Source organism: Ochotona curzoniae, unplaced genomic scaffold, assembly GCF_017591425.1.
Source record: "Ochotona curzoniae isolate NIBS_2020 unplaced genomic scaffold, NIBS_Ocur_1.0 contig_2723, whole genome shotgun sequence".
In the NCBI taxonomy this organism is placed as follows: domain Eukaryota; kingdom Metazoa; phylum Chordata; class Mammalia; order Lagomorpha; family Ochotonidae; genus Ochotona; species Ochotona curzoniae.
The window spans coordinates 6,703,015-6,720,387 of record NW_024465573.1 but is presented as its reverse complement, the minus strand read 5'-3'; the positions used below and the strand labels follow the sequence as shown (position 1 = coordinate 6,720,387).

The 17,373-nt window shown below is 39.4% G+C and overlaps 1 protein-coding gene across 2 annotated transcripts in view; it reads left to right on the top strand.

Moving 5' to 3' along the window:
- The window catches only part of MTMR2 (myotubularin related protein 2), an 89,480-nt gene that overhangs the window by 38,551 nt on the left and 33,556 nt on the right, over positions 1-17,373 (top strand). For both annotated transcript variants that reach the window (XM_040976822.1, XM_040976823.1), the window contains one exon: positions 15,515-15,590. In XM_040976822.1, the coding sequence (XP_040832756.1) occupies positions 15,515-15,590 (76 nt within the window). The remainder of the gene's footprint in view (positions 1-15,514; positions 15,591-17,373) is intronic.

Here is a 17,373-nt window from a genome sequence, read left to right as displayed (position 1 = left end):
ACCTATAGGCTTTGCTGTGGCTTGAATAGGATTTGACTTCCAAATTCTTGCAGATGTTTAAATCCCAGAGTTGTGTGTTGGGGATGCTAGGGAGGGTAGAGGCCTAATCTTTCAGTGTTAAGGAAGCAGCCTGTGGGAAGGTCCTTATGTTGTTGAGGGTATGCACTCAGAAGTTGGTTCTAACAAGAAATTGGTTAGAAAGCTAAGTTGGGCTCGGTGGCCACTCTGTTTTTCCTAGTTCAGCCATTTGGTCATTGCTCTGCACATGTTCAGCCGTTGCCATCTCGTGGTCTCACCAAATGGCTGAAACCATGGAGTCTTTCTGATCTTGCATTTAAACCTGTAGAACCATAAGCTGAAATACACCCCTTCCTTCTTAAGTACCCTATGGTAGGCATTTTATTGTAGTAATGAAAAGCTAATATGAACTTGTTGATATGTTAGAATTTGTTTTGGCTTACTTTTGGTCACATCTTACTGTTTCTAGCATCACATGATTGATAAAGAATTCACACTAAAAATGAAGACATGTCACTTTGCTAGGTGTTTGTGTTTACCTAGTTAGTACTGTGTTCTACCTGCTGTTTACCTGAAATTTCTTAAGCCATTCATATAAATCATAGAAAGAGAAATTTTGAAGTGCTTACCTGGCCTCGCATATCAACTGCAATACACTGCAGGTTGCTGAAATGGATGAGTGAAAGAGCCATACTGTCAGAAATGCTTCGTGTGGACCGGCCCTTCATTGTGTCATTCATTTCCTAATGTTGTTCTTCCAGCATTCAGTCACTGCCACCTCACTGTTACATGCTTTGTGCCTGTAGGCTTCTCCTGGCTGTTACAGTTTCTCAGACATTGAACCAACTGCGATGGCTGTTTTTGATGATCCTGTCAAGTTTGAAGATTAGTGGTCAGGCATCTTGTACACACCCCTGTTTTTACCTGTTATTAAACTGAAATTACATGTTGTGGGCAGAAAGACTGCAGGGATTAAGTACCAATTTTTTATCCCACACCAAGGATACATTCCATCAACCTAATTTATCCTTGTTGATTTTTACCTGGACCACTTGGTTGAGGTAATGTTAGGCTTTCTCATGGTGAAATTTTTTTTCTCCCCTTTTCCCCATGCTATCTGAGTCATCCTGCACTATTTTCCCAAGGAACCCTCATCTGTTTTATGGAGAATGGTGCTAGAAACCAAGTTGCTGGTACTAACTGATTTTTGTTTTTTTGAGAAAAACTGATCATTACAAAGTAGTTTTATTTTCATTCTGAACTGTGAGGTCAATTTTTACCTTTCCTGCTTTGAGATGGTATTAAAGGCTGTGTGATTTTACCTTATGTGGAATAGATCTCTTTAGTGCCTGTTGTCCTCCAACTTTAACATTGCACACAAATGTGCCCTGAGTTGTAGGGCTACCTTAGCACTGGAGCATAAAGGGAATCTGCTAATTTTATCCATCCATTCTATACTGTGGAGTTACTTATGTGTATTGTCACTTTGCCTTATTCATACAACATCTTTCACAACTGACCAAGGTCCTCGGAGAGTTTTATTAGCTGAATTAACAGAGCTCTTAAACTAAGAAGATGATTATAGGTCATATCGATTATCCTTTCCATTGTGTAATGGTTAAAGGAGCAGCAAGGTTAAGAAGGAAACTCAAATGTTTAGGCTGTCTTTTACTCTATTTTCTCATTAACAAGAAAATTTTAATTGTTCCATATAATCTTTGAGGAGAAGTTCAATGGGTAACACTGCTATACTAAATATTAGTACAATTTAAAAAAATGAATCACATGGGTGATGGTGGTATAGTCGGTTAAACTGCTGCCTGTTGTGCTGGCGTCGTTTATAGGCATCAGTTTGAGTCCTGTTTGTATCACTTCCAATCCAGCACCCAGCTAATGTGCCTGGGAAAGAAGTGGAAGATGGTTCAAGTTTGCATGGCCCTGTACCCACATGGGAAACCTGAAGAAATTTCCTGGCTTCTTCCTTTAACCTGGCTCAGCCCTGGCCATTGCAGTCCTTTGGGAATTGAAAGAATTAGTGGATATCTTGCCCTGCCTTCCTCCTGCCATTCACCCCATGACTCTTTTTTTTTCTAAGATTTATTTACTTTTTAATGGAAAGGCAGATATACAGAGAGGAAGAGAGACAGAGAGGAAGATCTTCTGTCCGATGATTCACTCCCTGCCGGAGTCCAGCTCCAGCCGAGTTCGGAGCTCAGGAAGGGTGCGTGGAGTCGGCGATAAAGAAAGACACAGACACAGACACTTGGTGCGTTCTCACAGCAGCTCAGGAAAAGCTGTCCTTTTTATTTTCTCAAAACCCTTCTCAAGCTTCTGTACAAGCAACTATTCTATTTTTTTTCTTTTCAAAATTAAGGGGGCATGTACAGACATTTGGTCACTCCATCTGCACTTCAAGGCTAAGCAGGTGCCCCTAAAGATAATTTTGCAAAATACTGTATTCATATTCTTCAAAGCAAGCTATTGTTTATTCTTCAACAGTAGCCATGGAGCAACAGCCAGGACTCCAAGGCCAAGGCACATGGCCTGCTAATCAGTAGTACTTTCCCACCACATTTCTACTTCTACAATTTACTCATCATTTAATGGGAAAATAGGTTACAAGGGAAAAAACCTAAATTCTAAAATAGAAACTTCAAATGTTAAATCTCCCTACAACTATAGACCCCTACAACCCCATAAACAATAAAGCAATAATCAAAAGCTTTTTTCTTTAATAAAAGCATCCTTAATTCCTCTAGCTAAAAATTATAAAAGCAGCTAAAACAGTTACATTTTCTATGTTCCAAAAAAATTGCAAAGACAGGCTAGCCTTTGAGATAACAGTAACTATATCTATTGCCATAGCAGTTTCAGCTCTCACTCCCATCACTTGCATTAATATTTAGGATATTTTCAAGCCCCTTCCCAGAAGGTGTGCTATATGTATGGGCCCGATTTCAGAGCAATGGGTAGATACACAATAAGATGTCCAGAAATGGCATGGGTTTAATTGTACTCCTATGCACAGTTAAAGGCCCACCCACCAAGATATTATCAATAACATTAACTCTCAAGCTCACGTTGGTGATAAAAGCCATCCCACAGGGGCAAACAATGCCTCAATAGATTACAGAATTCTTAGTAGGGTGCCTGAGTGTCCATGCAAAAAGGTGGTGAAACTGTGTCAAGGTGGTCAGAGAGAAATCCGCTGGGCCTTGCCTAACAGCTGGAAACTCCCCCGGGCCTTGCCACACAGGGGAGCTGTTCTCTTCACACCTTCATGCCATCCACACCCATTGCATGGACCAAAGCAACTCCCCAAGTGGTCGCAATGGCTGGAGCTGAGCCAGTCCAAAGCCAGGAGCCAGGAGCTTCTTCCTGGTCTCCCACGCAGGTCCCTAGGCTTTGGGCTGTCCTCGACTGCTTTCCCAGGCCACAGGCAGGGAGCTGTATGGGAAGTGGGGCTGCCGGGATTAGAACTGGCACCCATATGGGATCCCGGCGTGTTCAAGGTTAGGAGTTTAACCACTAAGCTATCGTGCTGTGCCCTGACTTTCAAATAAATAAATACCTTTAAGAAGTAAAAAACAGGGCCCAGCGCGGTGGCGCAAGTGGTTAAAGGTCCTCGCCTTGCACGCCCGGGATCCCATATGGGCGCCGGTTCTAATCCCGGCAGCCCCGCTTCCCTTCCAGCTCCCTGCCTGTGGCCTGGGAAGGCAGTCGAGGACAGCCCAAAGCTTTGGGAACCTGCACCCGCATGGGAGACCCGGAAGAGGCTCCTGGCTTCGGATCGGCATAGTATCGGCCCGTTGCGCTCACTTGGGGAGTGAATCATCGGACGGAAGATCTTCCTCTCTGTCTCTCCTCTCTGTATATCCGCCTTTCCAATGAAAAAATAATAAAAATAAATCTTTAAAAAAAAAAAGTAAAAAACAATCATTTCATTCATATATAATTTTTTTTGGCAGGGTGAGGATGAGTTTGAGGAAGGACTTGCTTTTAATAATTGAAAAATATGTAGCCTGCTACATGCCTCATACCTCATCTCCTTGATAACTTTTCTTTACATGCCTCATATCTTTAATAACTTTTGTTATATAGGGCATCTGTGAGACTGATACATCTACAAATGAGGGAGTAAGAAGAGAACTCACTTCTAGCTCAGCACAATGCGCTGGTCCCACTGGGAAAACGATGCCAACTTGGCATCCCATGAGTTGCCCCCTAAACCGTATTGCTACCAGGTTCTGGTAAGAAGAGCTCCACAGCCAGGTGGGAAGGAGATTTAGTGATAATTCGGGAGGTGAACCCAGCCGTAGGACTGCAGGTCCTACTGATGTGTCCAATCTGAGTGTGAGTAGAAGCAGAGTGGCAGAGTCCAAGCAGTAGGGTTATGAGAACAGGGTGGATTTCACAGCCCAGACCCCCACCAGTGCCGTATCAGGTGCCATTTTGTGTACTGAGGCGAAGACTCTGGGAGGGGGGATAGCAGCGAGCTGTACATGCCCTAGGCCAGGAGAGAATGTACTTCCTGCTTGTCACAGTGCACCCACCAGGAAGACAATACAGACTTGCCATCCACGGGTTTCATTCAAAACAGGCCTGAGTTGTCCCCAGACCTAGAGCAACCACTGACAACCCTGTGATCTAGGTTAACATACTGTGCATCTTCTCAGACCATCAAAGGGTGAAACTGGAGACCAACAAGTCGAAATATTCCAAAAGATTTGCAGCTAATAGGAGAGAGAGCAATATGCTTCTAAATGAACAGTGGGTTATAGGAGAAATCAAAGAGGAAATAAAAAACTGCTTGAGATGAATGAAGGCATCAATACATAACATATCAACACTTAGGACACAATGAAAGTAGTATTAAGAAGAAAAGGAAAATGGGGAGGGCGGGAGGGGAAACACTGAGCTTGTGGGACTGTATCCTGAAAAATAAACAATAAAAAAATCTTTAAATCCAGTGGTAAAAGAATATGAAAATCTTTTTTTTAACAATGTAAAAATTTGACAGGCGAGAAGCCTTATAACTTAGAAGGGCCTAAATGATACATTATGTACTTAAAGGCATACAAGTGTTTGCCCTTATTTTGTCTCGGGTTGGAGGTCGTCCTCTTTAGCACATTACTATCAGAGACTTTTCCCTCATGATTTTGCTGCAAAACTTCTAGAGTTGCATCTTATGTATTTTTTAAAGATTAAGAAGTGGGTGTGAATAACACTTCCTTGATAAATGAGGATTGCATTTTCTAAATAACCATAAATATTTTTATAATAAAATCTGATTATACCCAGTTTTGTGAGTTGATGTGTTTTATACCACCAACCGTAACATAGCAACATTTTAGTTAATTATAAGTGAAAGTAACTACTGGCAGCTTTGTTTTGCAAATAACAGATAATGTAACAAACAAGTAAGAAGAAAAAAAGCAAGAAGCAAAGCTTTTGTTATTAACAAATTATTTTCTACCTAAGAAAACCAAGAAAATCTATGTGCACACTACCAGAACTAATTGGCTGAGTACTGTTACTGGATATAAGATATAAAATATCTTATAAATATAAATATTTTCAAATATATTTAAAAATCTCTTAATAAAAAACATGCTTCATTCATGAACCTTGGCAAAAATATCTGGCAAATGTGACTTAAAGGTCCCACTTAGAAAAGTAGTAAAAATACTTGGTTTTTAAAAGTTGGCTTCCTGGGCCCGGTACGGTGGCACAGTGGTTAAGGTCCTCGCCTTGCACGCCCGGGATCCCATATGGGCGCCAGTTCTAATCCCGGCAGCCCCGCTTCCCATCCAGCTCCCTGCCTGTGGCCTGGGAAAGCAGTCGAGGACGACCCAAAGCTTTGGGACCCTGCACCCGCATGGGGGACCCGGAGGAAGCTCCTGGCTTTGGATTGGCATAGCATCGGCCGTTGCACTCACTTGGGGAGTGAATCATCGGACGAAAGAGCTTTCTCTCTGTATATCCGCCTTTCCAATAAAAATAAATCTTAAAAAAAAAAAAAGTTGGCTTCCTACCTACCTACCTATATACAAAGCTTTTAATTCATTAGATTAAATACTTAGAATTGGAAATCAAAATTTTAGAAAAATGCCATATCTTTCTGATATCACCAGTATTTTAAACAAGACCTCCAAACCTTTGACCATTAAATAGAATATTTATTGTTCTGAAATTTATTGATTTTCTGTGTCACAAAACGCCTGTATGAAATCTGTGAAAAACCCACAAATTTTTAGAAAAGTAGACTTACAAAGAGTATGTGTAATTGATAAAGGATTAATATTCAAGATATATAAAGAAATCTTTAATAAAGCAACCTAGTAGAAAGTTGAGGAAGATTATGAACTAGAGAATTAGACATACAAAGATAATTCATGAAATTTGTGGGAAGGTGTGCATTTGCATAACCTGTTTGGAGTATTTTTGTATGTACATTTGAAATCTTTGTGTGTTTCTTGTCCAAATATACTACTGTTTGTCTATTATTCCTCATGCCCTCCAAAACAGAGTGAGGCATATGGCTTGGAAAAAGACAGTGAAGACATTCTAACATGCTTCCAATGTAGCCTTTCAGGTATTGTCAGACTGTATTGATTTCTTAGTAGTTTGTCTCAAAATGACATACTTGAAAATGTTAGTCACAGAACTTTCCTACTAGGTTGCAGCTCCAGCTGGGGAGCACAAAAGCTGAGTCTTGGGGGCTAGCCAGGCCAGGCAAATCTGTAACACTTGTCCTTGTGTTTGTGGGCCAAGTCTGGGGGCAAACTGGTCTGGGCCAGACCTCAGCACCTGCTGGCACGAAGGACAGCCAGGACAGGGTTTGGGCTGTACCTGGCTGGGCAAGGCTGTAACACCCGAGACTGAGACTGTGGATTAGCCATGTTTGGTTAAGCACCCACCAACATGCACAAGGCCTGGAGCTGGGAACAGGCCTGGTGGGGGAACTCTATGGACTTCCCTGCTGCCTGCAGTTCCCTCTGGTGAGCGCAAGAGTCGGGGCTGTGGGCAGATCAGGCTGGGCATGGCTGTAACACTTGCTGGCATGTGTGTGTGCTGGGTCTGGGAGTGGATCAGACATAGCTGTGCTCTAGTAACCACTGGTAATTGCAAGAGTCAGAATGGGTATGGGACATGCCAGGCTAGGCTGTGTCACTTACCAGGTCACATGAGTGCCAGATCTGAGGCTGGGCTAGGACATAGCACCCATTTTTTCTTCTGTTGTGAGAAAATCAATTACAAACCAACCTATTTGGAATGACTGACTATTCTTCATAAGATTATATCCTTTGGGCCCAGCGCGGTGGCACAGTGGTTAAGGTCCTCGCCTTGCACGCCCGGGATCCCATATGGGCACCAGTTCTATCCCGGCAGCCCCGCTTCCCTTCCAGCTCCCTGCCTGTGGCCCGGGAGAGCAGTCGAGGATGACCCAGTGCTTTGGGACCCTGCACCTGCGTGGGAGACCCGGAAGAGGCTCCTGGCTTCGGATTGGCATAGTATCGGCCGTTGTGCTCACTTGGGGAGTGAATCATCGGACGGAAGATCTTCCTCTCTGTCTCTCCTCTCTGTATATCCGCCTTTCCAATAAAAAAATAATAAAAATAAATCTTTAAAAAAAAATTATATCCTTTAACTTCTTGGCTTTCACAATCTTTATATTATGAGATGATGTTTAACAGTTAGTAATATTAATATGTATTATATAACTAATATGTTAATTTATGTAATACATTTTGTGTTATATACACATATACGCTAAGTTATTGAATACCACTCAGCCATAAAAAAAATGGAATTCTGTCTTTTGCAAAAAAATGGATGTATATGGAAACCATTTTAATTAGTGAAATAAGCCAGTCTGAAAAGGCAGATATCCTGTTTTCCTTGATCTGTGGTAACTAGTACAGATTCTGCATAAATGTAATCTATGTGAAAAATGTAATATATATGAAAAAGGTTGATATGTTGAGATTCAGTTATTTTACAGCCTGAGACTGTAAAATACATTGTTGAGGAATAGTGGGTTGTTTTTCCTACTTGTTATTTATTGTAGTCTTTATTCAGTGGAGTTTTAAGCCTATGATTATGAAATGAAATGACAGCATACCATTGTAAAAGTTGGAAAAAAAAATGAAGAGGGTGATTGTAGCTGTGTAACCTGGGTGGAGATGAGGTTAGGATGGGAAGTATCACTGTACTCCTAAAACTGTGTTGTGAAATAGGTGAAATTAGTTAGCTTTATATATTTCAGTTTTTAAAAATGTGTATGGAAGATAGGTATCATCTTTTATTTTTTAGTTTGAGACAGAAATATGGAAACACAGAAAGGGCAAGAGGTCCCAGCTAGCGTGAGTCTTCCCTACATGCCGGTGAGAGCTGTGGCTGGATGAAGGCTGAAGTCGGAAGCTGAAGTGCATGAGTAGCAGCCACTCATGAGCCTTTACTGTTTGCCTGCCATGATGTGCATTAGCAGGATGCTGGCACCAGGAGACGGACCGGAACTCAAGCAGCCACGCTGAAGTGCAACGTGAGCCTTTTACCCAGTGTCCTCTCTAGGCCCAGTTCCTGCGCCTACGTTAACTTTTAACTCCATCTTCCCATAGACTTGGTGAGAAACCTATAATAACATGTATCTGCCATTGTAGTACAATTCAAAATATCAGTGCCCTAAAGATTTTCCTTTACTGAACGTGCATGTTTATCCCTCCTGTATCCAAACTCACAGCACTTATTGATCTGTTTATTTCTTGGTATTTTTGCTTCTTTTAGAGTTTCACGTAATTGAAATCAACCAACATACAGCCTCTTCAGTTTAGTTTCTTTTGCTTAGCAGTGACTTTTTAAAAAAAGATGTATTTTTATTGTAAAGGCAGATTTGCTGAGAGAGAAATATCTTGTATTTGCAATGGCTGGAGCTGAGCCAGTCAAGAGCCAGGAGCTTCTACAGGTTTCCATATGGGTGCTGGGTCCCCAGGCTTTGCGTCATTCTCCACTGTTTTTCCAGGCCACAAGCAGGGAGCTGGATTGGAAGTAGAGCAGCAGGGACATGAACCCAAAGCCCGTATGGGATCCCAGTGCACTTTTTTTTTTTTTTTTTTTGGTAAATTCTTTAGTTTTCATGATATAGTTCCTTAGGCTCAGGGATTTCCCCTTGGGATCCCAGTACTTGTAAGGGGAGGATTAGCTGTTTATACCATTGCACTAGGGCATTTTTTTAAAAAGATTATTTATTTTAAAGGAGTTAGGGGTAGGGAAAGGTAGAGAAATAGAGAACAGCTAGCATTGGGCTAGGCTATTCGCAGGGAGCTGGATTGGATTTGGAGTATGAATTGGTGCTCCTGGAATGCCAGTATTGTAGTTAGTGGTTTTACCGACTATGCTACAATGTCAACCCAGCAATGATACCTTTTAAGGTATTTCAATATCATTTTGTGCCTTGATAGCTCATTTCTTTGTATTATCTGTCATTGTTCATTTATCTGCATAATCTACTGAGGAATATTTTACTTGTTTATGGTTAAAATCAGACTTTGTTTTTTGAAGTTGGGCATATCTGAACTGGGTGACTTGAAACAATTGAAATATATTTTTTTCACAATTCTGAGAGTTTGACATCTGAAAGGATGGTGTTCCTGCTTCCCAAGAGGGGTGTGGGAGAAAATCTGTCCCAGGCCTTCCCGTTGCTAGTGAAGAACAACAATATTCGGTGTACCTTGGGTTCTGGATTAGTGTAGCCTCTGCTTCTGTCTTTGCACAACATGTTCCCCCTGTCCTCAGGTGGCTGTCGTCCTGTAAGGACACAAAAGGTGCTGAATTTGGGTCCCACCCTACTCGAGTATGACCTCATCTTAACTAATCTGTTTGTGACTATCCTCTTCCCCAAATGTTCATGTTGTGATTTGCTGCTGGTTAGGACTTCATAGTATCTTTATCGTACAATGCAACCCATGGCTTGGAATGGTATTTCCAGACTATTCTTTAGATTCTCATACTTTTTTGACTGCTGGAATCATCAACGGTGATGTAATGTTGCTCAGCTCTTCACAATTGTGGTTTTAATGGAAAACCAAATTGTCTTTGACTGTGTTATAAAAAGAAAGGGCTTCTTGTGCTAGAATTTAGATGTGCTTCCAAATGTAAAACCAATAAATTCATCCCACATGTCAGTATGTTGCTTTGCCCTGTTCAAGTTTTTGTTTGGCCTATTTGCCCACTGTATGCTTGCCATTCAAATTGTATAAACATAAAATTAATAAACTTTTTTAGTAGAATTAGCCAATTAAAACTTTATTCTTGGCTTTAGTAGGTATAGAAAATGTTGAATAATGTATCACAATTACTTGCTCTTTTTTCCCTTTCAAGTGATTATTATTTAGTGTTTTGCAGATTTCAGAAAATTCCTTTCCTTTTTTTCATCTTACCATTCCATGTGAAACCTGACTTAGAGAGTTGCTGAGCTCCAGATCAAGATTTCTGAATTTGCTTTACAGTGATTTCTTAGTTCTGTTGGAGAGGGGGAAGTGAGGTAGAATGTGAGAGGGAGGGAGAGAGGACGATTATAATCACCTGGAAAATTATTGAACAGTTTGAAAATAATTTGATGAAAAGGGTATGGAAGAAAATTGGATGTAGAGAGATCAAAACTACATTGACCATCACAGGTGAAAAACAAAGTTGAACCTGCAGTTTCTTACCAGTAGATTTGAATAAGGGTAATAGACTTCATCATATTCAGTGCTGTGAAAGAACAGGCCATGTATTGATACTGCCTGGCTTAGCAGGTGCTTCAGAGGCAGGCGAGAATCTGCTGCATGATGGATATCGGTAACAGCATTTTGTCCAGTGAAAGAAAATGTTTTACGTATTTCAGGGGATTTTTCCATGAGTGAATTTCTCTCCACTCACGGTTATGTGATTTATTCTGCACTGAAGGTATTTTCATGTGAATGCTGAAAAGAAAAATAACAAATATGAATCATTCTGCTTTGCTCTTTTTGTTCTCCAACTCCTCCCCCCGTTCATTTCACCCCCTTTTTACGGAAATTTGGCTCCTGGATTTTTTTGAGTTGCATTTCTTGCTTTGACCTTACATTATGTCTTCATTGAATCTCTTCTCTTAGTAGCATACAAATCCTCAAATATAATTTATATAACTGCCTCCATGTTTGTTTTTGAAAATCCTGGGGTCAGATTTGGTCACTCTTGCCAATTATCTCGTGCTGATTTCTGCCTCTTTAGAGTAATCTAGGATTTTAAATAATTCTCTCAAAGATTATCATTTTATCTTTTGCTCAGTTTTGTGAATTTTCTTGACCATAGCATCTGTCTCCTTTGGAAGGCTCTAGTGATGCTGCTGATGCTGTTTAAAAGATTTATTTGTATAGGAAAGGCAGATTTAGAAGGAGGAGAGACAAAGATCTTCCATCTGTTGGTTCACTCCCCAAATGGCCACAGAAGCAAGAGCTGAACCATCAGGAACCAGGAGCTTCTTCCAGGTCTCTGACGTGGGTTGAGGGCCCCAAATCCTCTGCTGCTTTCCCAGGCCACAAGCAGGGAATTCAATAGGAAGTGGAACAGCTGAGACTTGAACTGCTGGTGTCCATATGGGATCCTGGCACTTATAAGGAGAGAATTAGCCAATTGAGAAATTGTGCCGGGCCTTACAGTAATGCTTCTTTATATGATTAGTCCTGTTGATGATACTTACCCCCCCCCCCACAAGATTTCATTATGAAAATTTCTACATATATTAAAGTTTACAAGAATATATATACAAGAATATATATATTACAAGAATATATATACTGTCTGAATTCTGCCACTAAAATTGTGTTCTAGAGGCCAGCCTTGTAGTACAATGGGATAGGCTTAAGCTTGTGATGCCAGGATCTGGTATCAGAGTGCTGCCTTGGGTTTTACTGCTCTTTCTCATCCAGCTTTATGCTGATACTCCTGGGATGCTAGTGGGAGTCAGCCCAACTACTTGGGCTTTTGTCACCAACATGGGAGGCCAGGGTTGTTTCTGGCTCCTGGCTTATGCCTTGCTTAACACTGGCTGTTGTGACCATATTTTGGTGAGTGATCTCTAGGGGTTGAAGATTAATTCTCATTCTCTTACTCCCCTTTTCCCTCACTGTCTTTCTCTCCTCCCTCTCCTGTATCGCTCCCTCTCTCCCTGCCCCCCCACCATGTCTGTACCCCTGACTTTCAAATACACTTAATACAATATGAATTCCTGTCAAAGCCTTCTTTAGTATTACTAAAATATTTCAAAATCCTCATCCCTTCAAGATGTGTAGCAAGATACCATAAGCTTTAACTCCATTTTAGTTTCATAAGCTATTTCCTTTCTTAAGCAAACATTAAATCCATTCTGTTAATTTTCCCAAGTTGTCCCATATACTTAAATATTCCTGATATCTCTTTAACCCACAGAAATATTAAAAGGAAAATATTTGCTGTCTTTTTTATAATAGATCTTGCTAAATCTAGAATTTGGTAATTTGAGTTGGGCATGGCATGAGGAGGGAGAGAGAAGTGATTGATTCATAGTACTCTGTGTGAATGCTGTCTTAGGTATTAATCCTTTGGCTGCTTCAGAGCTGAAGAGCAAGGCACCATGTGAGTTGGCCATTGTGAGAAAAGAAAACGAAGGCTCTTGTGAGGCTACTGTCACTAACAAGAAGAAGCTTACATTTTTAATGCTATTTTGCTTATCTCTTTATGACACTGCTATTTTATTTAGTAGTTGCAAACTTAAAACATGAGAAATAATGTAATCTTAAACAATTGCATGACAATGGAGTTAAGACTTATGGATTATTATTTTGTTTATAGTGAATTAACACTTTTTGTGGGGGGATGGAGTTTATTCAGGAAATAAAAGCTTCCTCATATACCACAAATCCTTACATGAATTTAAGTTTTTACTTCTCCCAATACCTCTTTCACCTGAGAAATAGCTTCAGGTAATTTTTCTCCTTATTAAAAAAGTTTTCTGAGACCTGGCATATCTGGAAGTGACTTCATATTGCCATTAAACACACTGCAGAAGCATTTTCCTTCCTGTCTCTGATGACATCTTGTTATTGCCTTCTAGAATATGATATTATAGATAAATCTGAAGCTAACCTGGTCTTACTTCCTTTGAAGGTAATTTCTCTTTATTTTTTTCCCTACCTATATTCTTTTACTTTGCCTTTTATACCTTGCAGTTCAAAAGACTCGCCAAGGCATGCCTGTGTTTGTACAGGGTTTTGTTGATTATGTGTGGGCTATAGAAACAGTTTTGATCAATATACCTAAAAATATTTATTCAATTAAAAAGCACATCTTCATTTACTCAGCTTTTGTGATATTTTTTCTTTAAAAGATAGAAGTCTTGCTTCTTAATCATTTTCTTAATCATTTAATGATTTTATCTTTGTTCAAATTTTCTGCAAACTCTCTTAGCACTTTCCATGTTTCCCCACAGTATTAATGTTGTTTTTCTGAATAATCCACTTTTTTACTAACCTCATACAGATTAGGTTTTGGTAGTGCATTTTAAAATTTCCTTGTAATCATTCAGCATCTTACCTTTCTCTGTGTGTGTCTCTTACTGCTTCCTGTTCCGGTGTCTTAGGAAATATGGCAGATATCCTTTTAAGTATCTTTTGAATATGCTAAATAGCTTGTAAATATTTCTGAATTTCTTTTTACACCTGTAGGGAATATTTTTAGAATGATGATTTTTTTTTAAAGACATTCCAGGATGATTTTTCTTTTTCTCAGGTAATTTTTTTTTCTGGGCCCTATTTTTTCGCTTCTATTTTATTAAGAATAAAGTTGTTCAAAGCTGCTGTTTATCACCACATGATTTGCATTGACCCTGCTCTGTTCACTTGGGAGCTAATTTGAGTTCCAATTTGTATCTTTAGCTACACAGTGTAATCTCTAGTGGAGTCCTGTGCTGCAGCTCTGTTCAACAAAGATGCAGTCTTATACTGTTTCTCATCATTTGTTTTGCTCTCTGATATTCTGGGCTGGGAAAGCATAAGAACATTTAGGGTTGTCCACATGTGATACTTGTGTCTTAAAACTTAATGAGGATTATACCTTTTGTGTTTTAAAATCCTGTTTGCAACATAAATAAACTCCTGTCTTCTCCTGTGCACAACACATATACTTTCTGGGGATTGTAGTTCCCAAATATATAGAGGAAGTCACGAAGGTATACCTGTGGGATGTGGGAACTACTGCTCAGCTAAGTGATCCCATCCTGGATCGGTGAGTGAAGTGGCATACTTAAGGGAAGACAGAACGTGTTTCTATGTTCTTTCACAGGTCCAGCATTGTTTGATTTTTTAAAATAGTGTATATGTTGTGTGCATAGTTTGAATATCTTCAGCTATGAAGAAATATCTTCTTAGTAGATGTTACAATGAATTGTTAGTCTGAACTTGCATTAATAATAAACAGCTCTTAAGTATATCATTTGCAAACTCTGATAAAAATGCAATAAATGAATGAACTTGTGTATAACATTGTATTTGTGGAACTGCGAATATTACAGTTTCTTGGATAAGAAAATGGAGGCATAGGAAAGATGAACATGTTGCCTATGAGTTACTGAATAGTATGTGGTACAATCAGGATTTGAATCCAGGAAGTCTGTGTTCTTGTGTATGACACATTTTTATCCTGTTTTTCTCCTAGAGTAGATAGCATTCAGTAAAGATGACATTTTCTGACTTTTGGAGTATGTGCGCACACACACTCTGCTATGTAGGTAGTGCGTTAACGTTACTTGCTGTCATATTTAGCATTGACACCTTGGGGTACATGTGTGCTCTTTGTGTTTTACCTTCCTTAGAATGCTGAGTTTCTGTATCTACTTTTCTTTATTTTAGTATAACACTGTAAACAGAATAACCTCTCAATAATACTTGTTCATCCTGATATTCGTTAATGCTTCTTGGCAATTTAGATTCTTTGTCAGCATCCTTTCCAATATGTCTAAGTGGTAATTCTACATAAGGGCCTCATTTTATTCAAGTCTAACTGCACCACGGCTTTATCGAAAGTGAAGGAGTATTGTAGCCTACTGCAACTATAACCCAAATCCAGACACTGGCATTTTAAGTGCTTGATGTTGACCAAGTTAATTACCATGTTGTTCTCTTTTCCCTGAGATGAGAGTAACCCATCTGTTATTGTTAGGTTGTTATAGAATTTGATGGGAAAAGACAGATATTTTGTGTATATAAATGTCAAGTGTTTTGACATGAATTGGGTTCTTAGTAAACACTTTCTAGAAAAGCAGCAAGTTCATGTTACACAACACTGCAGCTCTTGTCATTGGACTTAAAGTGACCTATGTGGTATAGTATAACTTTAAGAGCAAGTAGACTCAGTAGAAATTTGGAAAATCAGGACACTGAATTAAAAAAAATAAAAAGTTTTTTTTTTTTTGCCACCCCTTTTCCCCCCCATCTAGGTCCTGAGGGAGTCTAACAAATTAGCAGAAATGGAAGAACCACCGTTGCTTCCAGGAGAAAATATTAAAGACATGGGTCTGTAATGACATTTTTTGTTTAATTCTTTCTCCTTTCTGACTGTACAGCTATTTGGTGTTTTCAGGATACAGAGAATAAATAAATGGCAGAATCAGCTTGCATTCCCTGCTACTTTTCCTGTATTGTGTTGTTTTCTAAGTGTAGGCCTAGCCCTGTTGGTCGTGTTCATGTTTGTACTCCTTGGGGACAGGCACATTGAATTATTTCTGCTTCTTTCATGGTTTGGTTTGTTTTCTTTTTTTTTTTTTAAACTTTTAATGTGAAGTAAAATATAAAACATTGAATTGTCACTTTGTAAAAATAACTACTTTAAGGCAGTCTTGTTTGCTGCTGTTTTAATTTTGTTTTCTGAATAAGCTTAGGTAAAATTTTAGAAAAAGATAGTTCATCTTTGTTTACAAAGCAAGCTTTTCTTTCTCTGTCCAGCCTAGTACTTATCATGTGGACTAGAACCTGAAAATGAACATATAAACTTTTTTTTCCCCTCTGATGCTTTTGCTTTGTTTCATGAATGTGATAATGTACAGAATATTTGGATTTGGGGTTTTCAGTTGGTGACATACAACTGATAGTCTACAGAAATATTTCAAAACCTGAAAGAAACCTGAAATCTGAGATACATTTGATTCCCAGCATTTCACACAATACTCAGCTTGTAAGTGGCTTCCCAGCCAAACTAAACACTGTCGCTTCAATCATTTTAAGAAAGGACTTAAAACTCCTAAGTGGTTCGTTTTCCTCAAGTTTCATTTTGTTGTATAAAAAATAAGGAAGCTAAAGGAAGGCATTGTATCCTAAATGGATTGATAGTAGCTACTGAATTTTTCCTTTTCTTGACTTTTGATTAAATAACTTGTAAGTCTTGTCTACCCCTACTCGGCTTTGGATCTGCTGAACTTCACACTGAGTTAGATATTGTCAGCAGTGGATATTATTGCATGGTAACAGTTACCACTGAGTGCTTGCTGTCACATTTAATCTTCCTCAGTGATATTTTGAGAAATAGTAACTCCATTTTTGTGGAGGAAGGAACTGCAGCATGGGAGAATACCTAGCTAATAAAGTTACAGCTATCAGTGTGGCAGTTTCTTGTTTCCTGTTGTGAATCTTATGCCCTTGGTGTTTCCTCTGAGCTACTGGGTCTCACAGATGCTTCCAAATTACCACTCATGTCTGTTGTTGGTTCCTCATCTGTTGATATCAGTATTCCACTTTCCTTTTTCTCTATGTATTCTTTTTGGTTGATCATACCCACATTAGTCAGTGCATCTGCCATGTATGGGTTAATGCTTGCAAACAAACAGTTCCATCTGAGGCACATGCCTTTGGTTACTCTATATGAACTTTATACTCAACATTTCCAAAAGTGAAATCAAGACCTTTAGCCCTTAGCTCACTTTTCATTGCGTTTTCTGTTTCAGCTGACAGCAGTAGTGTTTGTCCATTCACTCAGGTCAGACATCTTGTGGTTATCCTAGATTGTTCCTTTTTGCCCGAACTCTTGACATCTAGCCTCTTAGTAGATTTGGAGAGCTAATTGCTGAACATTTCTGGAACTTATTGTCTTCCTCCATTTTCAAGAGACCTTGGTATAATATTTATGGATGTTGTATTGCATGTACCTATTAGACACTTCAAGTGCCACGCAGGATCTAATAAAGAGATAACGGAAGCTTGGAAGAGAGATCCAGGCTTGATGTCTATGTTTGGGAATCATTGTCACATAGATATCAGTTGAAAATGGGGAGGAGGACAATAAGAATAGTATGAGAAAGAGGAT